Genomic DNA, 27,084 nt, shown 5'->3' on the forward strand with positions numbered 1-27,084 from the left:
TCCAACCTTTCTGGGGCCTAGCGGAAGGTGTAGGGGTTTGAGGGTAGGAAGAGATAAACAACTGCTTCCTCACAGGCTTGAGGCCTGAAGGGGATCACTGCCCACATCCATGGCCGGGAGGGTGGGTGGGAACCTTTCCTGGAGCCACTTCCTGGGAAGTGAAGGCAGGGAGACCAGTGGTGGGTAGACAGCAGCTGGCCCTCTTAACTACACTCCCTTGACCTCACCTGGAAGTGAAAGATCCCCGCGTAGTTTTCGGTGAAACTCTGATCATGGGGTATGACCCGGAAAAGCAGTCGCTTGTTCAGGGTCAGGCAAGCGATGGCTGCGAGAAACCAGCAGTCCCCTGCAGGCAAACACGCGGCACAGGTCACGGGAGGGCCCACACCTCCAGGGAAGACGGAGACTCCATCCCCATCGGCTGCTCTACTTCTCTGGAGAAGGGTGTTCACTTGGCATTCACTGTCCCACTTCCAGATCTGACCTTACAGAGGTGTCAACCCAGGGAAGGCGTGTGACAGCAGTCTCTGGACCATGTGATCAACAGGGTAACTTACTCCCTTGTGACTGGCTTTCCTGAAAGCTGTAAGCAATTCCTCTGTCTGCAACATAAGCTCAGACCTCCATTTGGACCTCAGTGGAGATGGGGCAGTAGGGGTCATAACTGGGTCATTCTTTCCAACACCCACAGGAAATCTGCCTGCCCTGTAACTTTGCAGTGTGAGTCCATTTCCCCTTCGGACCTTGGCAGAGACTGAGCATCTGAGAGCCATCAGTGCAGCCCATTTGTATTGTAAGGAAAGCTGACTAGTAGTTGGAGGCGGCACTTTGCCCTGTGTATGTGTGTGTATGCGTGTGTGAATGCCCAAGGGGCAGGCCTGGATCACTAACAGAGCACAGACTATATACAAGGCCTTCGTTGTGCTCTGTGGGATATGACAGCATCTTTGAGACTGCAGAGGGGAGGCTGAGAGCTGCCACAGCCCTCCTCCCACCATTGGCACCCCCCAGACCCCCCCAGGCAGCCAGCCTCTCCTCTGAAACAGGCCCAGATTATTAGCTTGCCCAGGGCTCTGCAGGCAGTCTTCCCTCGAGTGCAGGAACTCAGATATCCAAAACTTCTTCAGCCTCTCCTTCTGGGGCCAGATTAGCCAAATTCATTTGGTCTTGAGTGCCCTTTTCCCACAAGTTTTAAACTGTGTTTGTCGATGTCTCTCCAACTTTATTTCACAGAGCTTTCCCACAGTCCACACCAAAGATAATACTTCCCGAACAAGAGGCTGAGACAGAGGAGACCGGGTGAAGCAGACAAGCTAACCAACCAGACGGAAAATTGACACTCATCCACATGGCAAATGTCATCTTTGTTGAAAGACTCGTTTAATATGAAGCTATTCTGGGGCAATTTCAACAAGAGTTCGAGTTACAAAAGCACATTTTGTGAGCATATAGATTCTATGTGCCCAAGGGACATGCGTGGTACATGGACAGTTTCAGAGCTGACTTCTAAGGAAGGTGGGTACAGCTAAAAGCAGGGCTTTTGTCTCGCTGAGTGGAGTGTGTGAGTGTCCTGGAGACTCTGGAGAGGAGGCTGTGGAATGAGGCACACCTCCTGTGACACAAGGCAAAGAACTAGTGAGAAAGGTGGGAAGGGACAGAAATTAAATGAAGCAATCACCAGCATGTTGATAAATGAGTATAAGGTAATGTTATCAAAACTTCCTCCCCCCAATTCATTAAAAGCAAAAACAGATTATTGTCCCTTTACTTACTGTGAAGGGATCACACCTTTTAATCACCCCTTGATTGTTTGGCTAGATATGACCCGAGGGACTTTCCTACCTAGATCTCCTTGACAGATGTCAGTTCTGTTGGCTCCGCCAATGATAAATCGGGGATTCTCACAAATTTCCTGTGAAACAAAAAGGAAATAATAATAGTAGCAGTAGCTATTATTTACTGAGGTCCATACGTAGTACTGGCATCACATATCAAGAGTTTTACACATACCACCCATTTAAACCTCCAAAAACAGCCCATGAATTGGATACTATCATTCTTGTTTTTCAGATGAGGACATCAAGGCTCAGAGAGGTTAAGAAACCTGCCCAAGGACACACAGCTAGTAAGTGAGAGAAGCCAGATACATGGCTTCTTTTCCCATTGTTCCACACTGCTCCCTCACACTGATATACTGTCTGAGTAAAGATGCACCTTGAGAGTTAGGGCAGTGTCATTACTGTCACAGCTTTGGAGAGACACTAGAAAACATGGCTCTTGCTTTTTTTTTTTCTCTGCCAGGGAAAAGAGGTACAGGTGGGAAAGTAAAGATCTTTTCCCCCAAGACATGGTAACATAGATATTTAGTATCAGCATATGTCCCAAGGGCCACAGGACTTGAAAGCTGGGGAGAGCCGAGGGTAAATTTGGTGTGGGCCTCAGAGGCCTCCCCATCTGTTGGCGGGTGCGTTCTTTTTTATTTTTGGCGGGTGCGTTCTTTATTCAAGGTAACCCAATAGGACATCCCTGGCCGGAGCAGTTTTCAAATCCAGGCACTACCAAATATGTGTATTCCAACAGAGACCAACAGAGGGTGCTCTTGTTTTTGTTTGGATGTGTCATGCTTTGGGGTTTTTTTGTTTTTTTAAAATTTATTTTAAATTTTTTATTTTTTGGCTGCGTTGGGTCTTCGTTGCTGTGCGCGGGCTTTCTCTAGTTGCAACAAGTGGGGTCTACTCTTCACTGTGATGCGCGGGCTTCTCATTGCAGTGGCTTCTCTTGTTGCGGAGCATGGGCTCTAGGCGCGCGGGCTTCAGTAGTTGCAGCATGCGGGCTTCAGTGGTTGCCGTGCATAGGCTCAGTAGTCGTGGTGCATGGGCTCTAGGGCGCGCGGGCTTCAGTAGTTGTGGTGCACGGGCTTAGTTGCTCTGCGGCGCGTGGGATCTTCCTGGACCAGGGCTCGAACCCATGTCCACTGCATTGGTAGGCGGATTCTTAACCACTGTGCCACCAGGGAAGTCCCCATGCTTTGTTATTTAACTTTTGAAATAATTGTAGATTCTGTGTTTTTGTTTTAACACCGTTCTTCACAGCTTCGAGAAGCTTATCCCAGTGACACAGCCCTCTCCTTCTGTTTCTCCCATCACAACAAGCTGGTATACTCACATGAGTTGAAGCTCCCTGCACTCAGGAATCTCTCTCTCCTACTAGATGGAAAGTCAGTCGTGCTTAGACCACACCACACACAAATCCCCCCTGAAGTTCTTAATCAATGGAAGGATAAACCCAAAACAATAATTTTTAAAAAGATTACCTATAGGAGAGGGAAGGATTAAGGGGGTGAATATAGGGATGGAAGTAAAACTCTGAATATATCTGTTTGAAAATAGTTTTGACTTAGGAATCATGTAAATTTTATGGAATTAAAAGCCAAAATTAAAGACAATTTTAAAAAGCAATCTTTAAAAGCTGAGAGCAAATTGAAGCAAAGGAACCAAACTGCTTATCAAATTGATGGCATGGCCACACACATAAAATGAATTCTTGGGCTTCCCTGGTGGCGCAGTGGTTGAGAGTCTGCCTGCCAATGCAGGGGACGTGGGTTCGTGTCCCGGTCTGGGAAGATCCCACATGCTGTGGAGCGGCTGGGCCTGTGAGCCATGGCCGCTGAGCCTGCGCATCCGGAGCCTGTGCTCCACAACGGGAGAGGCCACAACAGTGAGAGGCCCGTGTACCGCAAAAAAAAAAACAAAAACAAGAACAAAGAATTCTTTCAAGTGAATTAAAATATAAAATTTTGGTTGTTTATTCCTTTTGGGATATAGCCTAAGGTCAAAAACCAAAACCATAAAGAAATGTGAACCACAATAAAGAAAAATAACATTGTTATTACTTCAAAACTTTGACATGTAGGATAAGGTAAATAAGAATGTACATTAATGTCATTAGGAACCAGCATATTTTTAGTGTAAAAGAAAATATGTAAAATGATAAAACCGAATGACTTAAGTAACAACCCTGCAGTGTTAAAGTTGAACTGGATATATAACTCATGATTTATTTTTGTCTCCCTAGAAAAAATTTTCTATCTCTCTGCACTAAAACAAAAGAAACAAAAAAACTAGAAGCAGTAAAAATCTAGCAGTAAAGAAAACATCAACATCCAGAATGTGGTCTTTAAAAACCATTTCCCACTAATAAAATATAAAACTCTCATTATTCCAAATAAGACTCTTTCCTCTTAACAAAGAAACCAATTAAGGTATAGTCAACATATGTTATTTTTGTCTCCCCAGTGTTTTGCCTCCCTAAAATACATACCACTTTCTCCTGGCATTACACCTCAATTTTCAACTGGGGAGCAGCACCACTGTCAGCCCATGTTGTTCTGGTGGGCTTCCCTCTTCACCCAGATCCAGATGGCTATTAAGGGCAATTAGAGTGAGAGTGACTGGTTCAGGGATGGGCACATGACCAAATCTGGGCCAATGAGATATGGGCCAAGACTTTCGTTGTAACTATTGAGAAAGAAATACATATTCCTCTGGGAGTTACTAAGCTGGTGGAGTGTCAGCCTGAAGCTGCTGGTGGCCATTTTTGCCCCTTTGTGAAGTTAGCCCACTTGAGAATAAAGATAACTCAGAAGGAGCAGATGGGGGAGTGGGCGGAGAGGTCGGAGGTGATAAATAGATAGACAGGTAGATAGACAAATAGATGATATTAGGGATTGTGTCTTGATGACATTGTTTGAGGCCTGGATTCAGTGTGTCTAAACCTGATCATCACTTTTGAACATTCAAGTTATAGAGCTTTTTTTCGGTTTAAGTTAGTTTGTGTTGGGCCTCTGTTACTTGCCAGCTGAGACACTTGACTACTGAATGTCATGCCCTGTTATAAGGAATATATTATAGAGTAACTCAAATACTAGAATTATAGCTACATTTTTTAGCTGTCACAAGGATAGATTTCTCTCCTTGGGTCTATAGGTACAGAAGCACACCTCATCTCCTCACCTGCCACCAATTCCAGGGCTGACTACTTGGAAAGGCAGTAGCAACTGCGCTGCTTTCTCTTCCATCTGCTTAGAGATCCAGGTATTTGAATGGAGTTACATTTTTTGCAGTAGTAGAGATTCCCCAATATACTACATTTACCTTCAATACTACCTCAGCTAAATTCACCAAACATTAATTGAGCTTCCAAGTATGCACAGGGCTGGGAGATTTAAGGATATAATAAAAACAGGAAATCATCCCTGCCCGCCCTCCAGGAAACCCCCAACCTAGGGACCCTCAGTTGTTTGTCCTCGTGAGAGATGTCTGTTTGGTGAGGGTCAGTTACCAAACTGTTGAGGGTTAATTCATAGAACAGCTAGATTTACCTAGATACCCCTTCCCACCACCTACTTTCCTGGAGTATCTGAGATCTGTTTTTGTTGGTTAATATGAACAAAGGGTAAATTGTCCTGGCTCTGTCACTTTAACTTGGGGACCTAAGACTTCCGGTCACTTGTTTGGCTATAATTTAGCATGGAGACTGGATCTGTCAGTGATGGATTCCCAACAATTAGCAACAGATGACCATTTCCTCAGTTTTTGAGTGCTGTGGTTTGCAAACATTTTTTTATTGTATACCTCCATCATTAAAATATTCTGAACATGCAACTGTACATATTCTTATTAGTTTTAAATTATGTGTGTGTGTTATCCTAACATACAATGTGCATTATAAGAAAAACAAAAGCATACATTTAAAAGGGTGGGCTAATATAGATATATGTAGGGGACTTCTGGTTTCAGCTCCAACATGTAAAAAGCTTGGAAGTCATCCCTCCCATCCTTACCACAAGAAAAAGCCAAACACCTGAAAACCAGTGACTTTGCTTGGATCCATCAGAGAACTGAGGTTGCAGGGCAACCTACCACCCTGAAATATGGACACAAGTGAAACCAGAGAGTTATAGCCAAGATCTGTTTATCTGGAACAGAAGCTGCCTCAGCCACAAACTGGGAGGAACACTTAAATGGTTACTTTGATGAATTTCAGGAAGCTGAGTGTGGACTAGCACAAAAGTGAGAAACTTCTGGAGGCCACAGTTTTGGGAGAAACCCCCAACCCTTTCATGGTTTTTACCTCCAAAAATCCAAGTTCTCATGGTGAAGACCCAAGAAAGATCCCCCCTACAGGGGAAAAGGCTTTTCCAGTCTTACCTATGTTGGGGGAAGTGTATTACTCCCACTCCAGCCACCTCCAGGCTTTCTCACCTGAGAAGGGGTAAAAGCTATACCAATGGAGAAACGTGTATGAAGGTCATAGCCCGGAGAGACAGTCTCATTAAAAGAAAGAACTTTAATCATTAGATTATAGAACACTTCCCCTCCCTGATCATACCACCACATCAACGGAGCTCCAGTGAAATAACAGTGACTTACAGCTGAAAGAGCTGCAAGATGTAAACTCTGATAAGTATTTAGGAAAGCCCAAAGTCAAGAGAGGAGACAAAACAAGGATATTAAAGGAATTTGAAGCTTCTGACTCCTGCAGCTGGAGGAAACAAACACAGCACAACTTCTAGCCAGCTTAACATAAATCCTTATACCAAAGGCTAATGTATCTCAGTTCTTATTACCCAAAGCAATGTGTCTGGCTTTCAGTAAAAAATTACAAGAGATGCCCCAAAGCAGGCAAATGCAATCTGAAGAGCAAGCATCAGAACTAGATTCCAATATAACATAGATGTTGGAATTATCAGGCAGGGAATTTAAAATAACTATGATAAGTAGGTCAAAAAGTCTAATGGAAAAAGTACATACCATTTAAGAAAAGATGTGCAATATAAGCAGAGAGATGGAAACTCTAAGAAAGAATCAAAAGGACATGATAGAAATAAAAGACAATATAACATGTATTTGATGGGCTCATCAGTAGATTAGACATGGACAAGAAAAAAAAGTCAGTGAAATTGAAGATGAGACAATAGGAATTTCCTAAAGTGAAATGCAAAGAGAAAAATATAACAGCAAAAACAACAACAACAAAACAGAGCAGAACATCCAAGAACTGTGGGACAATTCAAAAGGTTCAGCATATGCATAATTGGAATACTGGAGGGAAAGAACAGAGCAGAAGAAATATTTGAAGTAATAATGTCCAAGAACTTTCCAAAATTAATGACAGATACCAAATCACAGATCCAAGAAGCACAAAGAACATCAAGTAGCATAAATGCCAGCAAAATAAAACATAACTACACTTAGGCATATCATATTCAAACTGCAGATAACCAAAGATAAAGAAAAGATCTTCAAAGAAGCCAAGAGGGAGAAAAATACCTTTGCTCTAGAGGAAAAAAGACAAGAATTACAGTAGACTTCTCTTCAGAAACCATGCAAGCAAGAAATATTTAAATTGATGAAAGAAAAACCCACCAACCTAGCATTCTATATGCAGAGAATTTATCTTTCAAAACTGAAGGAGACTAGAGGCTTTCTCAGACAAATAGAACCACAGGGAAGGGACTTCCCTGGTGGTGCAGTGGTGAAGACTCCATGCTCCCAATGCAGGGGGCCCTGGTTCGATCCCTGGTCAGGGAACTAGATCCCACATGCATGCCACAACTGAGTGTGCATGCCACAACTAAGGAGCCAGCGAGTTGCAACTAAGGAGCCTGCTGGCTGCAACTAAGGAGCACACATGCTACAATTAAAGGAACACACCTACCGCAGCTAAGACCCGGCACAACCAAGTAAATAAATAAAATAAATGTTTAAAATAATAACCCACAGGGAATTCATTTCCAGCAGACTTGGCTTGCAAGAAATGTTTAAATAAGCTCTTCAAGGAGAAGGAAAATTATATAGATCAGAAACCTGGACTACATAAAGAAAGGAAGTGCATCAGAGAAGGAATAAATGAAGGTAAAATAAAACTTTTAGTTTTCTTATTTTTAATCTAAAGATAACTTTATTTAAAGTAATAATCATAACAACGTGTTGAGTAATTATATCATATGGATAAGTGAAATGCATGACAGTAATGTCATGGGAAGGAAGGGAGGAATTGGGAATTTTCTGTTGTGAGGTACTAGACTACATATACAGTGGTATATGTTATTTGAAGGTGAAATCAGATTAGTTGTAAGTGTATATTGGAAACTTTAGCATAACCATTAACATCTTTTAAAAAGTATAATTGATATACTTAAGAGATAAATAGAATCATATAGAATACTCAATTAAAACCAGAGAATGCAGGAAAGGGGAGAGGAGAGAAACAAAAATTGCAACAAATAGAAAACAGTTATAAACATAGTAGATATTAATCCAACTATATTATAATCACTTAAATGTGAATGGCCTTCATGCCCCGGTCCAGGCAGATCCCACATGCCGCTGAGCGGCTAGGCCCATGAGCCATGGCTGCTGGGCCTGCGCGTCCGGAGCCTGTGCTCTGCTACGGGAGAGGCCACAACAGTGAGAGGCCCGCGTACCGCAAAAAAAAAAAAAAAAAAAGGTAGAGATTGTGAGAATAGATTTTTTTAAAAGACCCAACGATATGTTATCTACAAGAAAATCACTTTAAATATAAAGACTCGGATAGCTAGAGAAGGATACACCATGCTAATGCTCATCAAAAGAAAGCTGGAGGGCTTCCCTAGTGGCGCAGTGGTTAAGAATCCGCCCTGCCAATGCAGGGGACACGGGTTCGAGCGCTGCTCTGGGAAGATCCCACATGCCACGGAGCAACTAAGCCCGTGCGCCACAACTACTGAGCCTGCGCTCTAGAGCCTGCGAACAACAACTACTGAGCCCACGTGCCACAACTACTGAAGCCCACGTGCCTAGAGCCCGTGCTTCGCAACAAGAGAAGCCACCGCAATGAGAAGCCTGCGCACCACAATGTAGCCCCCGCTCGCCGCAACTAGAGAAAGCCCGCGTGCAGCAACAAAAGACCCAACTCAGCCGAAAAAAATAGATAAATAGATAAATAAATTTTAAAAAAAGAAAGAAAGAAAGCTGGAATAGCTGTATAAATTTCAGACAAAGCACACTTCATTACAAGGAAAATTATCAGAGATAAAGAGATGCATTACATAATGATAAAGGAGTCCTTTGTCCAAGAAAACATACAATCCTAAATGTGGATGCACCTAACAATAGAGTGTCAAAAGACATGAGGCAAAAAGTGATACATCTGAAAGGAAAAATAGACAAATCTAGTATTATAGTTGGAGACTTTAACACCCCTTGTTCATGAACTTCAGCAGGTAGAAAATCAATAAGGATATAGTTGACCTGAATGGCACTAGCAATCAACTTAACCTAATTAACATTTATAGACTACTCCACCCAACAATAGCAGAATACACATTCTGCTCTCAATATCACATGGAAGAGTCACTAAGATAGACCACATTCTGGGCTATAAAACACACCTCGACAAATTTAAAAGAATAGAAAATATGCAAAGTATGTTTTCAGACTAAAGTGGAATGAAACTAGAAAGCAATAAAAATAAGATAACTGGAAAATCCCAAATTATTTGGAAATTAAACAACACACTTCTAGATAACACACAAGTCAAAGAAGAAGTTTCGAGAGAAGTTAAAAATTGCTTTGAACTAAATAAAAATGAAAATATATCATCAAAATTTGTGGGATGCAGTGAAACCAGTGCTTAGAGGGAAATCTATAACATTAAGTGCATATATTAGAAAAGAAGAAAGATCTGATATCAATACCAATATTCTATCTCAGGACACCAGAGAAAGAAAAAAAATTTAAGCTCAAAGCAAGCAGAAAAACAGAAATAATAAAAGAGCAGAATCAATGAAATTGAAAATAGCAAAACAAGAGAGAATCAATAAAGCCAAAAACTGGTTCCTTGAAAAGGTCAATAAAATTAATAAACCTGTAACCATGCTCACCAAGGAAAAAAGAGAGAAGACACCAATTACCAACAGCAGAAATGGAGAGATCACCACTACTGATCCCAGGGACATTAAAAGGATAATAAAGGAATACTGCAAATACCTCTAAGCCCACAGATTTGATAACTTTAGATAAAATGGACTAATTTCGTAAAAGACACAAAACTCACACAAAGACAAACAGACCATCTGAATATGGCTATACCTATTGAAGAAATTTATTCAATGATTAATAACCCTCCAAAAAAAAAGCACCAGATCCAGATGATTTATTGGTGAATTCTATGAAACATTCAAGGAAGAAATGATACAAATTCTCTATAATATCTTCCAGAAAAATTGAAGCAGAGGGATCACTTCCTAACTCATCCTATGAGGCCAGTATTACCCTAATACCCAAACCAGAAAAAGACATTGCCAAGGAAAACTACAGACCAGTATCTCTTATGAAAATAGAAACCAAATCCTCAAAAAAAAAAATTAGTAACTCAAAAACAACAATGTATAAACAAAATTATATACTACAAGTATATAATTTACCTGGGATTTATTCCAGGTATGCAATACTGGTTCAACATTTGGAAATCAATCAATGATATCCATCACAGCAGGCTAAGAAGAAAAATCACATGATCATATATCAGTTGTGCAGAAAAAGCATTTAACAAAATTCAATACCCATTCATGATAAAAACTCCTAGGAATAGAGGGGAATGTCCTCAAGTTGGTAAAGAAAATTTACTTTTAAAAAGTTTTAAACGAACTGCAATTATCTTCATATTTAATGTTAAGAAATTAGATGCTTTCCCCTTAAGGTCAGAAACAAGTCAAAATGTCTCCTCTTACCACTCTTATTCGACATCATACTGAAAGTCCTAGCTAATGAAATAAAACAAGAAAAGGAAATAAAATTTATAAAGACTGGAAAGGAAGAAATAAGCTCTTTATTCACAGATGACATAATTGTCTATGTAGAAAATCCCAAACAAATGCCAAAAAGAAAAAAAAAACCTTTCTGGAACTAATAAGCAAGCACAGTTGCAGGATAGAAGGTTAGTATATAAAAGTCAGTCGCTTTCCTATATACCAGCAATGAACAAATGGAATTTGATAAAAACAAAAACAAACTTCATTTACAATAACACATACACACACAAAGAGAAATACTTTGGTATAAGTTAGTATGAACTCATGTTTTGCTTATTATAAATACAGATAGTTAATACAGAAATACAGTTATGTCTGGGATGAGTCCTAGGAATCTGCATTTTAAACTGGCATCCCAAGGTGATTCTGATGCAGGTAGTCCAAAGACCACACTTTGAGAAGCACAGAGTAGCTGAATACAGTTGAAACAAATGGACTCCTCAATTGCCAGGCAGTAAGGTATCCTTGAGTAAACTGCTTCTCCCTGTAGGGAGTGTGGCTGGTCAGCATGGACCTTTTTGTTTACACAGAAGTGACCCATCACTAATGAACCAGCCTTAGGCAAGAAGTTAAGAAGGCAAATCTCTAGCCTCCTGCAGCCTCCTATGTCATAACCATTCACCAGCTTCCAGGGAACTCTCCTTGAAACTGTGAGCCCTAGTCCTCTTCACCACTCCACTTTCCCACCCCCAGAATACCTGCTCTCGAGAAGAAACATCGATTATTCCTTACTGTTTTACTACGAATTTAAGTCGGTGCATTAGCTCTCTTAAAAATATTTACAGTCTCAGGGATCTATAAAGTATTAAATAATCTCTAGTTCAGGAATAGAAAATAACAGCCCCAGTTTCAGGAGGAAGCAGGAATGTATTTTGGGGGCAAATGGGTAGGAGAATGTTGATAAGCCACTTGCTCAGATCCGGGATCTGTGGCCTCAGGCTCTGGACCACTTGACCTCCCATTCCTAAGAGCTGTCTCCTGAAGCCCCGTCCCTCCTATCCCTACCTTTGGCCTTTTCCACGTGATGGCCTTCATCTTGGTTTTCTGGCTCAGCTCATGGGAGCCCAGGGACTGAACACCTGCTGGGAACACACGGTCTTCAAAGAGGCACTTCTGAGCCAGGCACCGTTGTCTGAGAACAACAAAATCCTGCCCCTCATACTTGAGGGGCCGTGTGGCGGTGCCTTCTCCGTTTCTCCTGTCCCTCTCCCGGATCACACGGTCACAGAAGAATCCTGGCAGCAGGTAGGGCATGGTGACCACTCAGGGAGTGGAGCTGGGACTTCACTGTGGCCTCTCTCCTGCTGCGCCCTCAGTCCAAGGCCTAATCCTCCCGTGAATGGGCCGGAGCCTATATAGCTCCTCCACTCTCAGCAGTGCAATGCAAATGAACACAGCCCAGAGAAAGGCTGTGGTCAGAGTCAGCAGCTTTGGCTGGAGGCCCCTGAGCCCACGGTCAAGGGGCAACACCATGCCAGTCAGACAGGGAGCTGGCAAGGGGAGCGAGAGAGCCAGGGACAGCCCCAGGACAGGCCACAAGACCTGCAGACCTTCAGGCTACTTCCATCAGCCTTGCTGGGATTCTTTCTTTAAAAAGAGAAAATGTAGTTACAGAGAGGCTTACCCTGCCTCAGCAAAAGGCATTCATGCCTTTAACACTGGCGGCCAATGGGATATAGCATGGGGCCTTCGAAACATGCTGTTTACACTAATCCTATACAGGCTCCTGAATGCATAGGAGGATTCTGTTCCGGGCCATTGTCTGAGGTTAATGAAGCCTTCATTCTCCTGATGTCCCTGCCCCATCCCCCCAAAGACCTTGACTGGACATTTAGGGACTCTAATCTGTGAGAGTGACCCAGAGGGTAGGTAGCTTGACCTCAAATGAGAGTCCCTGTTAGAGTGGGTCCCAGTGCAGTGAACAGACATCCACGGTTGTGAGTTCAGGACCTTTGAGGCAGAGAAAGTGGTAGATGGGGAAGGAGGATAAATGTGTGTCGGAATATATTCACAAGAAAACTGAGCTTTTTCAAAATTTCACCATGCACAAACGGGCAACTCGAGAGTAAGGGCAGGGAGCTGGCATGGGTGGAAACTCCGTTCTGGCAGCCTTCCCACTAGGAGGATGCCGTCTCCCTGTCCACTTGTTCACTCTTGTCAGTTTTTGTCAGTGCTTCTCAAAGTGTGGTCTTTGGACTACCTGCATCAGAATCACCTGGGATGCAAGTTTAAAATGCAGATTCTAGGGCTTACCCCAGACCTAACGATTCAGATCCTCTTGGTAGGGGTTTGGGACTCTGCAATTTAAATAAGCACATCAGGGATTCTATGTTCACTAGTGTTTGAAACCATGACATTGGCTTTACAGGACACTATAATAGCTCAACGTAATTCTTTTTTTTTTTTTTTTCGGTATGTGGGCCTCTCACTGTTGTGGCCTCTCCTGTTGCGGAGCACAGGCTCCGGACACGCAGGCCCAGCAGCCATGGCTCACGGGGCCCAGCCACTCCGCGGCATGCAGGATCCTCCTGGACCAGAGCACGAACCCGCGTCCCCTGCATCGGCAGGTGGACTCTCAACTACTGCGCCACCAGGAAAGCCTTCAACGTAATTCTTGAGGTCAGTTTTTTTAAGAAATAATTTTATTTTTATTCAGTTTATACATGAACAAAGTTTTAAAAAGTCAAACAGAAGTTACCTAGAGGAATAGCAGTCTCTTGCCCTGCAAATTTCTCTCCTCAGAGACAGCCACTTTTAATTCTTTTAGCTCTTTCTTCTGGTATTTACCTCTATATTTCTAAATAATATGCTTATATTATTACTTTTTAATTTATTATTTTTAGAAAGTATCAATAGAATTCCTATTTGGGGGAATGAGATTTAGGTTTCTCGCATTATGCTCTGCCCATCATCTTCCCAAAATACTTATGTCATAAATTTTAGAGAAATTAAAATTCATTATTTCCTTTAATATAATTAAATATTGTTCACTTCTTAACTAAGTAGTATGCTGTGTTACATTTCCTTTCTGTATAAATGTTTCTTTTCTCTTATTCTTTATAATTCTCTGATTTTTTAATGTATCCATCAGTGCTTTTCTTCAGCAGTAGTTTTTACAAATACTTAAATGCATAGATAACCTAGAGGTACATTGCTCCCCAACTTAGGGCCTTCCTTTGCAGCCCTTCTCCCCTACAGACCAGACCAGCAGTCTTCCAGGTCTGGAGCAGTGGCCTCGGACTGACTGCCCTTCTCCTGGGTGGAAATCTGTTTCCTGGATTTTAACCCTTCTTTGGTTCACTCCTCGATTTTACTGGCACACAACTTGCAGTTTTCGTAAGAATGGATGAGTGGGAGGTAAGTCACTTGAGTCCTTGCCCATCTAACTCTTTTCTGTCTTTGCACTTGATTGAGAATTTGTCTAGGTGTTTTAGGTTGAAAATCAGTTTCCTTCAGAAGTTTTAAGGCATTGTCTCATTGCTCCTGGCATCTGGTGTTGAGAAGTATGATGCAATTTTTATGAACATTCCTTTGTATGTGACCTGTCTTTTCCCTCTGAAAGCTTTTAGGGTTTTCTCCCTTCTCCCTCTCCCCAACAACCCCCCACCCTAATTCCAAAAGCCACATTTGTGTGTCTTGGTATGAGTTTATTTATTTTTAAAATTCTTTGTGCTGAGCTCTCAGTGACTCCTTTCAAGGTAGAGAATTTTGTCCCCAGTTCTGGGATATTCTTATATTATTTCTTTTACATTTCTCTCCCTTTCCGTTATTTTTTCTCCCTTTCTTCCTTTCTCTCTTTCTTTTTTTCCTTTTCCTTGATTTTATATTTTAACCCTGTTATTGAAATGTTAGATTTTAGCTATCACAGTTTTTTAGCTTTTCATTATGAAAAATTTCAAACTTGCAGAAAAGTTTAAAGAATGGACACCCATATAGCTTACATCTACATTCAACAATTGTTAACATTTTGCCATCTTTGTTTTACCTATCTATATACGTATGTATAGATTTTATTATTTTTTTGCTGAACCGTTTGAAAGAGTGTTGTTCGTACAATGACAGTTTACACCTAAATACTTAGGGATATACTTAGGATACACCAGGCATCTCCTAAAGACAAGAACACTCTCCTCCTGACCATAATGCCATTATCACTGAGAAAATTAACTACTGCTCTCTAATATTATCCAAGATCCAAATCCCTGTGATAATTTTTTCAGTTGTTCCCCAAATGTCTTTTATAGATGCTTTTATTTTTTGAACCAGTATCCAATGAATGTTCATAATGAAATTTAATAATTCAATAATTGGATTAGGTGGTGTTAAAGTGGGAATTAGTGAATTGGAAGCTACTTCAGAAGAAATCACATAGAATACCACACAGAGAATCAAAGATGGGAAATTTTTTTTAAAAAGAGGTTAAGATATATATGTGATAGAGCAAGATAAGGTCATCATATATTTCACTGGAGTTCTAGAAGAAGATAATAGAAAATATGGGGAGAAATAATATTCTAAGAGATTTTCTACAATGGATTAATGACTCAGATTCAAGATCCCAATGAATCCTAAGCAGGAAAGATATAAAGAAATACACGTTTAGACACAACAATGCAGAATACCATAGACAGAGAGGAGTTTGAAAGCAGTCAGAGAGAAAAGGCAGATGGCCTATTAAGGGATACCAAATAGAATGATTGCTGACTTCAACAACAACGTAATCCAGAGGACAGCACTGAGAATAAACCTAGGGCTGATTACTCAGGAAAAGTATTTTAAGAGTGACAGCAAATTTCACACAAATAAAAATTGAAACGCTTACTACAAACAGACCCCCACTAAAGGAACTTCTAAACAATGTACTTTAGGAAAAAGTAAAATTATTCTAGAAAGAAAAGTCTAAGACTCAGGAAGGATCAGTAAACAAAGAAATTGGCAAATGTGTGTAAATTTAAGCAAATATTGAAAAATTACAATATTTTCTAATTTTAAGGTTGAAAAATCAAGATAGAGATAAAATTCTGAACAACCATGGCATATTAGTTAGAAGAGGAGTACTTAAAGTGCTCTATCTTCCTCATATTATTTATGAGAAAAATGATAGTATTGATATTTCAGGCTTCGTCAAGATAATATGTATGCTAACAATTTAAGGCAACCACTGAAAAGACAGAAACAATCAATAACTTCCAAACTAGTAGAAAGAAAAAACAAATGAGAGAAAGCACTTTTAATCAATTAAAAGGACATAAAGAGGAAAACAGGAGCATTTCAAAAGAAATACAAACAGAAAGGTTATGGTTAGGAAGATAGATAGAAATAAACCCAAAGTACATCAAAGCTCATAATCAATGTAAATAGACTAAAATCTCCAGTTAAAAGGCAAAGGTTTTGGACTTCCCTGATGGTCCAGTGGTTAAGAATCCGCCTTCCAATGCAGGGGACGCAGGTTTGATCCCTGGTCGGGGAACTAAGATCCCACATGCCGCAGGACAACTAAGCCCCCACATGCAACTGCTGAGCCCATGCACCACATCAGGACATAGAAATGTTGAAAGTAAAAGAATGAAAAAAATATATATCAAGCAAAAACTTGCCCCCAAAGTTGCTGTATCTACATTAATATCCAATATGATTGACTTTAGAGCAAAAAAAAAAAAAAAGGTTTTTAAAGAGATAAAATGGTTACTAAAAATACCTAGAAGAATAAATATTACCACTGACTCAAGAAGAAAAACAATTTCAAATGATCCCATTATTATTGAAGAGGCTGTATTTTCATTAATAAATAAAATCTTCCCTTAAAGAAAACGCTGGCAAAATTCTACCAAATATTTAAGAAGCATATAGCTTCCATCTTACACAGTCTCTTCACAGAATAGAAGAAAGAACATTCCCCACTCATTTTAGGAGGTTAATATAACCTTGATCCCAAAATGGGACAGCACCAGAAAGGGAAATATTAAGCCAATCTCACTAATGATCATATATGCAAAAACCTAAATAAAGGATTTGTAAGCCAAAATTCAGTGACATGTAAAAATGATAATACATTCTAAGTTTGTTTTATTCTAAGAATGCAAGGGGTCAATACTGGAAAACTCTATTAATGTGATTTTGTATATTAACTGTTTAAAGAAGGAAAATCACGATTTTCTCAATAAATGCAGAAAAAGTATTAAAGTTCAACAACCATTTATGATTTTAAAAGAAACTCTTAGCAAAGCAGGAATAGAGGGGAACTTTCTTAATGATAAGTTGTTTCTACAAATCAATGTGTAGAAAATCTATTCAACAGTGAAACATTAAGAATACTCCCTTTAAAACGGGAAACCTGAGGAAGATGCCTGCTATCTCCTTAGTTATTAACATTATGCTAGAGGGTTTCGCCAGTGCAATAAGACACGAATTAGGCTGCATAATGCACTGGGTAGCCCCATTATTATTTTCACGTGACCTAACTATTTATACAGAAACATAGACTCTATAGACAAATAACTTGGGATCAATAATCAAATTATTAGAATTACTAAGAGTTTAGTGGGAGTTCCCTGGCAGTCCAGTGGTTACTCGGACTCGGCACTTTCACTGCTGTGGCCCGGGTTCAATCCCTGGTATCCTGCAAGCCATGTGGCTCGGCCAAGAGAAAAAAAAAAAGGCTTATTGGCACAAGGTGTGTTAGCACAAAGATAGACACACATAATGGAACACAACAGAGAGCGCAGAAACAGAGCCACGCATTGATAGATATTTGATTTATTTAAAAAGTGTCATTGTAAAAGGGATTGTCTTTTTAATAAATTGTGCTGGAAACTTTGAATATCCATATGGAAAAACATCAAAATGTGATCCCTATCTTATATGCAAAAATCATTTCTAGATGTATTGTAGACCCAAATATGAAGGCAGAAAAATAAAGTTTCTAAATGATAATAAAAAGGAATTACTTTGGTTTAGGAAAAACATTCTTAACAGAACACAAAAAGCACTAACTATAAAGGAAAAAATAAATTAAGAATTAATTTAGAACTTCTAGTTAAGAGCTTTTAATTTAGAATTTTTTAAGTAAAAAAATACCCTTAAAAGAGGGAAAAGTTTGGACTTCCCTGGCAGTCCAGTGGTTAAGACTCTGGGCTTCCAATGCAGGGGGCGCAGGTTCGATCCCTGGTCAGGGAAATAAGATCCCACATGCCGCGTGGTGTGGCCAAAAAATGGGGGAAAAAAGCACATCTAAACAATAAATGATTAGTATCCAGGATACATAAAGAATGCTTATAATTCAAGTTGATAAAAACAAACGACTCAATAGAAAAATGAGTTGAAAGACAACAGCTATTTCGTGGACAGCAAGATAAATAATCAAGAACTACATGAATTATGAAAAGATGCTCTTCTTTATTCATAATCAATGAAATGCATCTTCTCATACCTTTCTTGGCTATTTCTGTCTCTGCCCCTCCCATTCTCAGAGCTCTACTGCTGAGTTATTTCAGCTTGTTCCTCCCATGATGTCTAGAGTCCTGTCTCCATCACGACTTTCAGGAGGAGCTGCTGTCTTGTGGAATATAATGGGAGGCAGTCCTAAATGTTATCGATATTTATAGAATTGTCACACTTTCGCCAAAACTTATGCTTCCCCAGCCCCGCTCCAGGATGGCACTGTGATGATTCTCTGCTGAGTAGAGAGGGGGCTGGCTCTCAACTGGGTACCTCATTTTGCCTTTCACTTACCGTCACCGCTATTGACAATCGCGCTAAGCAAGTCATGTACGGTATCTCATTTAATCCTTACAACTCTATGAAAGTAGGAATTTTCATTTTCTTTTCACATGGGAGGAAACTGAGACCCAGAAATGGTCCGTAACTTGCCTGAGGTCACATTGGTAAGAGGTGGAGCCGGGATTTGAATCCAGTTTCTTTGACTTGAAAGCCTGTGCACTTCGTCACCGTGTTATGCTCCTGTCCTCAGCTGCCTATCCTAATATTGCTACCTAACCTTGAGCACCTACTAGGATTTTATGGATACTCAGATACAGCCATATGATGAGAATATCACTATGTGCATTATAGAAGAGAAACTCGAAACTTGGAAAGTTTATGTGACTTGGTAGGGGCAGAGCCAAGGTTCAGACCAGGTCTGTTTGGTTCTAAATCCAGCTGTCTTAACCACTCTGCACCATGCCCCCAATTCTTCCTTTTAGCGGCTAGCCCAGGGATCCCCACTTCTTTCTAAACTGTCTGACAGATGATGACACTAAAACAGATTACAAGCAGACCTCCCAGCTGGTTTTACTGGAAAGATAATATCCCTGAGAGAAGCAGCTGCACAGCGACTGGGCTCTAGGCCCAGAAACAGAGGGCTCACTGCACACAGCATCGGTGTTTCTGTAGCTCTGCTCCCTCCCTCTCATCTCACACTGGAATGAAATAAATTTATTTTGTGCCAAACTAGGATTTCTTCTTTTCGGAATTGAGTAACTCAGGTCACGTGACCCCCTGCGGGGAAGTTACCCAGGGTGGGGTGTTAATTATAGAGGTGATGGGCATGTGGAAGAGGTCGTTAGAGCAACAGACCTCTGGTGTCCCCACAGATTGTCAGAAAACTTTCAACTTCAGAGTGCTGATGTAAAGGCCAAGCACTGGGTCCCAGGAAGTCAGTAGGCAGCTGTCTTCTACATTTCACTCCTTTTCTTTAACTCTAGTTCAGACTAAAAGGAACCAGCCTCCTTGAAGAAATGATTCATTCCAGATCTAGAGCAAGAAATGTACAAGATGAGCCTGAGACTTTTTGTTGTGGCCAGAAAACAAGGAAGCTATTGAAAATGAATGGGGTCATGTCAAATGATACAGGCAACTTGTAGGAGGCTCCCATTGTCTGAAGATGGGACAATTTGAACATCAAAAAGAATAATGACTGTAATAGATTAAACTATGTTGCAGTGTTTCCTACTGATCATACTGTTCATAGGGTATTATCTCAAGCTGTGATACCTAGGAGTAGAGAGAACATAGGAATACTGTTGATTCTCATTATTCATGGTAGTTACGTTCTATAAAGTCACTGTGACCGTGAGTGCTCAATTAGTGAATATTGAGTCATTGCACCTGGAGGAAATACAGCATTAGATTCCTGGGTGTCTACCGTCAATACATAACCTTATTTTATGTGTGTTTCTGTTTAAAGACACCTTATTTAATATATATATTAATTCATTAACATTGAACTCACAGCACTATAGCTCATGCCTGAATGAAGCTTATCTAACACATGTATTTTCTCTCCAAGGCACATCACAGCCTTCTTGCACTTAGGAACACTAAATAGCACTTCAGCACTACACGTTGGGGGACATTTTATTTATTTATTTATTTGCCCTCAGCCTGTTTGCTTCATTTTTTTTTTTAAACATGTTTGCTCTTTTTTTTTTTAAATTTTATTTTTGGCTGTGTTGGGTCTTTGCTGCTGTGCGTGGGCTTTCTCTAGTAGCGGTGAGCAGGAGCTACTCTTTGTTGCTGTGTGCGGGCTTCTCATTGCGGTGGCTTCTCTTGTTGTGGAGCACGGGCTCTAGGCATGCGGGCTTCAGTAGTGTGGCACGCGGCCTCAGTAGTTGTGGCCCAAGGGCTCTAGAGCGCAGGCTCAGTAGTTGTGGCATATGGACTCAGTTGTTCCGTGGCATGTGGGATCTTCCCGGACCAGGGCTTGAACCCGTGTCCCCTGCATTGGCAGGCAGATTCTTAACCATTGTGCCACCAGGGAAGTCTTCATCAGGGACATTTTAAACAGAGAAAAAACGTGGCACCAGACTACGAAAACGATACTTGGTTATAGTCTGAGAGCTGAAACTAAAAGGCAGAGGGTAACCTTGTCTGACTTCAGCTGGGAACATGCATGGAGGGAGACTCAAATTTTTCACTGCCCTACACATGTCAGCAAATGACCGACGAGGCACCATGGATATTGATTTGGGGGTTACAAATACATTTCAGTGAGTAGGTGAATTCACAAATACAGAATCCACAAGTCCTGAGGATCGACTGTATGTGGATCATAGCATTGACAACTCCAGGGTTGGAAAAATCACACCTATGGGGTAGAGTTGAGAAGTTTTATGACTATTTGATCTGAAGCAACTAAAGGAAGGATGGCATTGTTCACGAATAAGGAGAATTAATATATAGAGGAAATCAGCTGACTCAATTTCACTGTCTGCTGGATCAGGGCCGGATATAATGTGCTAAAATTGTGGCCGGAAGAGTTCTGGCTAGAAATAAGGGTGAACTTTCAGACTGAGACAGTACTCACTATAGGTTAATAAAGGAGATGGGGGCATCGTTTTCCCTTCAAAACCTTAACATCAGGAAAGAAGCCCATCTACCTGGAGTGGCAAAAAGTAGTAGTTCCCAAACATTTTTCAAGCCTATGATTTATAAGGAGTTTTTTTATAGCAGCTTTGATACTGCTTTATAATATATACTCTATTCCTGGTGCTCTTGCGGGGTATAATACACTCCTAAAAGTTCTGATGGTGATTATTTAAACCTGAAGTTTGGATGAAACTGTTAAAGCAAGTGTCAGCTTCTCTTAAGCAGTATGCTTCCCAGGTGTTAGCTGAGGGCTCATGGTTCCTTGGAGATCCTGAATCCCCACATCATAGCCTCTGAGAGGTCAGACCCTCCTCCCTCCCACCACATTTCGGCGGGTTCCGGGCAGCTTGCTTCTGTCTTTCCCCACTCCTGTGCTTTCCACATTCTGACTTCCTGGTGTGCTGGCCCAGTTCGGCCTGTGTAAATCAAGACGCTAACTTCCGCCCTTTACTGAGAAAAGTTATATACTTGCCTCCGGCGTTTCACAAGTTCATTGGTAAAGAGGTCTTTGAGGGTCAGGTCAAGGGGAGGGATGACTCTCACCTGTGTGGTCTCCTGTCCTGTTGCTTCCCCCACCCCCCTTTGGTTTCTGTTCTAGCTCTCCTTCCTCTTGTAAGTAAATCAGCATTTTTTTTTCCTTTTTTTTCCCCTAGAAAACAACCATGTCCAGCCCCCTTCCTATAACTACAAGAATCTTCCTACTTTTTCCTTATGTGTTTTCCTCTTGAAGAGAAAAGCTGACGATTCAGCCACGGTAAGGATTCACATATAAACACGTCTGGATAAATATGTATAAAATATCAAAGATAATTTTGTAGTGGTAACAAGACCTAACCTGAAGAATGTAGTGATTTACTTTATTTTTTAATTTTTGTCTGGTGTAACAGCTTGGGACAAGGGAGAAGTTAGCTCTGCCTGGATGCTGGGGACTTGGGAAGGGGTAGGAGACCAGGTCAGACAGAGAGCAGCAAAGCCCAGCTGATGGGGTTGGAGTCAGGCTGCTAGGCAGCAGAGGAGAAAGAAGTGGTTTGGGAAAAGGAGTAGGAAGGGGATGGCAGGACTGTGAGTTAAGGGGGAAAGGGGTCTTATTTGTCTATTCTCAAGGTACTTTTCCCCCCTCCTATTTTAACATCCCTGAAGTTGTGATGCATGTTATATTAGAAAGCCTCCTCCAATTGCATTCAGCTGGGTGGTGGTCGTGACCTTCCGTGGATACTCTCTGATAAGATCTTAGTACCAGCATCAAAATCTTCTAGACTTGTTGAAAGATGGTTCATGATAAATTACAACTTGGGAAACTTACCTAAATTCTAGCCTTAAAAAGAGTGTAAATCAAGAGATTTCCAGGTATGGAAACTATAGGAAATAAAGTCACCTGTTCAGAATATAAAGGGGCTGCTGTCTGTCTGGGAAAGAGGCTTCCTCAGGTCTAGGTGTTGGCAGAGGGAGCTAGCTGACCCAAGGAGTGCAGGAGAGCAGGGCTGAGAGCCAGGTTAGACCAACCGGGGCAAAGCACAGTTGGATATGGGGTTGTAATAATAATAACAGGTAAGAGGGAAGGCATACACCAGAGGAATGTGGGTGAAGTTGGGACCCAGCTCCGAACTGGCAAAGGGTCAGGCTCTGAAAAGATGGAGCCATGGGGACAGGACCTGAGGGGAAGAGGCAGTTAGGCAGCCTATGGCTGGAGGCCCAGCCATTGCCGGTCAGTTATAAAGCACTGGATCTGGAGATAAAGGAAAGATGGTAAGTTCCCCCAACCCCCAAGAACCAGTGGAAACAAAGCTGAGCAGAAAGTGGCTCAGGGAAAATGCAGAATCTCAGCTATCAGCCTCAGGAGCTTAGACGGCAGAGGACGAAGGGAAAACAGATTTCCTAGGGAAAGAGCTGACGGGATAAATTGGGGGTGGCTGTCCATCAATGATGCAGTTTTGACCTCAACTCAGCTGTGAATGGGAGGCCCAAATAGGTTATAACCTCTCCTGGCAGAGCCAAGAGACACTGAGGCTGTATCCATCAAGTGCAGTTTAACCTGAAGCTGACTTAACCTGGTTCCCAAATAGGTGGACTCCTGCTTCTCTGGGGTCCAGGTTAGGGTGGGGCTGGAATGAGATGGAATTTCCTGAAAGGTGACTCTGCCTAGAGCCAGAGACAGGGGAGGCTCAGGAACACATTGCCAGTCTCTGTTGTTGGTGGCCTTAGTGAGCTGAGCTGACTCAGAGGGTTAGCACTGCACAGAATCTTCTATGCAGAATCCTTGCACAGAATCCTTGTGCCCTGCACCACAAGAGGATGTGAGTCAACTTGCCTATGGAGGGGCCCTCGCTGGGAAGGGCAGAGGTACCAAGAAGGGAGATGCTGCCTCCCAAGGGAGAATTCCCTCGTGGGCTTCTGGGTCTCCGTGGAGCGATCTGGGGGTCCTGCATTCCCAAGGGAAGGAGGGTACCAGATGCACAAGGCCTTGCAGCTGGCCCGTGTCCCATCCCTCCAAAAGCAAAAGGGATCTAGGTTGCCCCTGATTTTAAGAGTGATTGCAGAGAGTATGGAGAAATAACCTGGAATGCACAAGGCAAAGGCAGATGGGGAAAATGGGAGCATTTGCTCACCGCCTTATTCCAGAGGTTGTCATAGCCGATAACTGAGTGAGCAGCCAAGTTCCCCGACCCAGTGTGATTCTCCCTTTATGTGGTCACCTTCACCCTCGAATGATGCACTCACATTTCACAATCAAACACACATTTTGTATTTGATGGGGATGACTGGAATGGCCCCAAAGGACAGGCAGTTTCCTGCCCACGAGGGGATGGTTCATACGCATATCCTCTTGTTCAGTTGGACCGATTCACTTAGATCAGGCACGAGATACTCAAACACATTGCTTTGAGTAGTATCTTGACTGGTCTAAAGGCTGTGTATGAGAAGACTTAGAACAACAGAGCAGCTGAATGTGTAGGGGTCCAGGAGCGAGGGTGACGGAGAGATGGACAGGGAGGCCGGGGCTGGCTGGAGAAGGGCCTATAGCCCAGGTAAGGAGTTTGGACTTATCTGAAAACATGGGGGGAGGGGAGAACAGTGTCATTGAAGATATTTCATCAGGGATGCGACGTGTCCCAGTTCCCTCGCAGTAGGGCAGTGACTGGGTTGGAGAATGAAGTTCTTTCCAGTCCTCCCTTCCAAACTGAGGGCCCTCAGGACAGTCACGGGCCTGAGCATAGAGCCGGCAGGCGAGGAAAGGGGCCCTTGTGGAACACACAGGGTGAGGACAGGGTTGTTGGATATTTAACCTGGATATTTCATCTCAGGTTAAAAGGAAACACATGGCTTGGGACTTCCCTGGTGGTCCAGTGGTTAGGACTCTGCGCTTTCACTGCCGAGTGTCCAGGTCCAATCCCTGGTCAGGGAACTAAGATCCCACAAGCTGCACTGTGGCCAAAACAAAACAAAAGAAACACATGGCTCATGAATAGCACTGGGCCTCAGTTTAACCTGATGAAGCTCACGAATAGCACTGGGGCTCAGATGAAATGGTTTCCTCAGGAGGGTTTCTCTCCCTGGCCTGGGTTAGCTCTCCTTTGCCTTCTGAAGCGCCCTGAACATTGTCTCCTGAAACTCATCACTCTTGTTCAAAGCCTGTCTTGCCTTCAGGACTCTAGGCTCCAGGAGAGCAGGAAGTTTTGTTTTCCTTATTACACTGTCTCCTCAGTTGCTTGCCTGGTTTCTGGCTCTAGAAGATGTTCAATAAAGATTTCTTGAATTAAGAACAAGAGTCATGCTGGAGGTGTGATCAAAGTAGGGAGCCGCGGGAATATGACTTTCCTCACTTTCCTTTCCTGACTATTCCTGGAATAGTCACTAAAAGAAACAGGGTTTTAATCCAGGCTGTCACGCGTGCCCTGGATGTACTTCATTCTGGTGTGCCTTTATCTCCTCATTTGTGAGGTGAGGTAGATGGACTCAAATGATTGCAAGGGATTCTCCTTCTAATCCTAACATTTTGTGCATGAAAAAGTAGTCTTTGCTGCCACTCTCCTCTTTCCTGGGTTCTTTCCATTTCAGAAAGACATGGCTACTGGCAAACTTAAAAGGACATCATGATTTTAGCCCTTCAGTAAGAAAGTGAAGGAATCTTATAAAGATGCAAGATACTTAAACAGGAGGGTAGATCTGGACTACTCTCCAGGTCGGAATTTTGGAATTTGTTTGGAAATTCCAGTTTGGAATTTGTTCTGGGAAAGGAATATTTACTTTTATAGGGTGAATTAAACTGACTTCCAATGGCTTTCATAAAGAGCAAGATTTTTTTTTGAGAGAGAGAGAGAGCAGAGAGTGAGAATCAGCCCTGCCTCACCTGAGGACAGAGCCCTGCAGGGCTACTGCCAGGATCCTTCGCCCAGTGCCCCATGCACCACAGAGCTGTGCTGTGGGGAGGTGCGGAGTGGGAGGACTTCTCTGAGGGAAAAAAACCCAAGCTGCAACCATTCAGCTACTCACCGGAGGTCTCTTCCAGATGAACTGGATGGGGAACTTCTGGCTATAAAAGAGAGAGGTCTCATCCGGTGGGAACTCAGGATCCACATAAAGAACCTTCTTTTCTAGACATTTCTTGTGAAGCTGCTCAAATGTCTTCTCTTTCACCCCGATAATGGGAAAATTGCGGCTGATGATGGCTGAGTAGATGCCACTTGGGTTTCCGCCGCCGGCCTCGGTGCCCTTGCCCTGGGCTGCCTGGGGGATTGGCCCCGGAGACCTGGGCTCAGCCCCTGTCCGTGGGGCCACAGACGTGCTAATGACGGTCAGCATGACAGGCAACTTTGGAAGGAACAAGTTTTTAAAGACAACAAGATTCAGCTACCTTTAAGGAAAGGAAGCAACTGCAAAGAGGAAGTTGTAGTGATTCTGTCATTGGAGAGAAAAATGTCCGCATCCACTTCAGAGTGTAAAGCCCATCAGAAGGTCGTCCAGCTTGTGTTCACGTTAAAAACTGAGCTGTGATCCAGAAGCCATCCAGTTTTCCTGAGGAAGGATTTCTGTAGCAGTTTTTACTTAGGGGGCTCCTACCAGCAGCATACATGCCAGAGGGAGAGAAAGAAAGTGAGAGTTGTGTTTCAGTGGCCCGAAGAAGCCTGAGCCAGGAAAACCAAAAATAGACATGAAGAAAGATCATGAGTATGAGAGCAAGAGAGAGGCTAGCAGTGCAGCTAGACTGCATTCTCGAGAGAGAGAAGGACCTGGCCAGGGATGTTCCTGTGTTGCCATTAAGTTCTGGTGTTGTCAGGAAATGAAAGGGGAATATTTGAGTAAATTGAACACTGAAACTTAGCAAAGAATGGCAGATACATTCTTGAATTGGCAGTTATCCAGACTATCAAACTATTAGCCACCAAATTAATGGAAAACAATATTGAAAAAAGCTTGCAAGGGTGAATGTGAGACACTGAATTCGAGGAGGATGTTCTAGGCATTTTTGAGAACATGATTTTTACTTTTTAAAATTCTAGGATATCAGAATATTATTCAACTGGATTTGGCATCTCTTCTAGAATGTTCTGATGTCAGCGTTCAGTGAAACTGTCTGGGTGGAAAATGCCACTCAGCAGAGTCCTCAGTTGAGAAAATCCCTGTCTCTTCTTGCCCACTTGACCTAGCTATCCCTTGTCTCTCCCCACCCCCAAGATAAACACTGGGACCAAATCTTCTACAAAAAGTGCACCTGAGTACAGATTATTCAGGCGTGCCACATTAGGCATCTGAGTCAGAAGTTGGAATTGGATACTGAGCCAGGTTGGCCATCAAGTCCTGGCATATCATACCCAAACAGTTGGCTTCAGGGCTCTTAGATGAGACCACAAGTGGCTCTGGGGAAG

The 27,084-nt window shown here is 42.2% G+C and overlaps 1 protein-coding gene across 4 annotated transcripts in view; it reads right to left on the bottom strand.

The window, feature by feature from the left end:
• Nucleotides 1-26,314, bottom strand: part of CAPN3 (calpain 3) — a 48,872-nt gene extending 22,558 nt beyond the window's left edge. For 3 of the 4 annotated variants that reach the window (XM_032623698.1, XM_032623696.1, XM_032623697.1), the window contains exons 1-3: nt 25,712-26,261; nt 1,843-1,912; nt 228-346 (exon numbers count right to left, since the gene is read on the bottom strand). In XM_032623698.1, the coding sequence (XP_032479589.1) occupies nt 228-346; nt 1,843-1,912; nt 25,712-26,020 (498 nt within the window). In that variant the 5' untranslated portion in view covers nt 26,021-26,261. Of the gene's footprint in view, nt 1-227; nt 347-1,842; nt 1,913-25,711 lie in introns of all 4 variants that reach the window. The other variant, XM_032623695.1, reaches the window with a different exon arrangement.
• Nucleotides 26,315-27,084: the final 770 nt, after the last annotated feature.

This window comes from Phocoena sinus, chromosome 2 (genome assembly GCF_008692025.1).
Source record: "Phocoena sinus isolate mPhoSin1 chromosome 2, mPhoSin1.pri, whole genome shotgun sequence".
Taxonomy (NCBI): Eukaryota; Metazoa; Chordata; class Mammalia; order Artiodactyla; family Phocoenidae; genus Phocoena; species Phocoena sinus.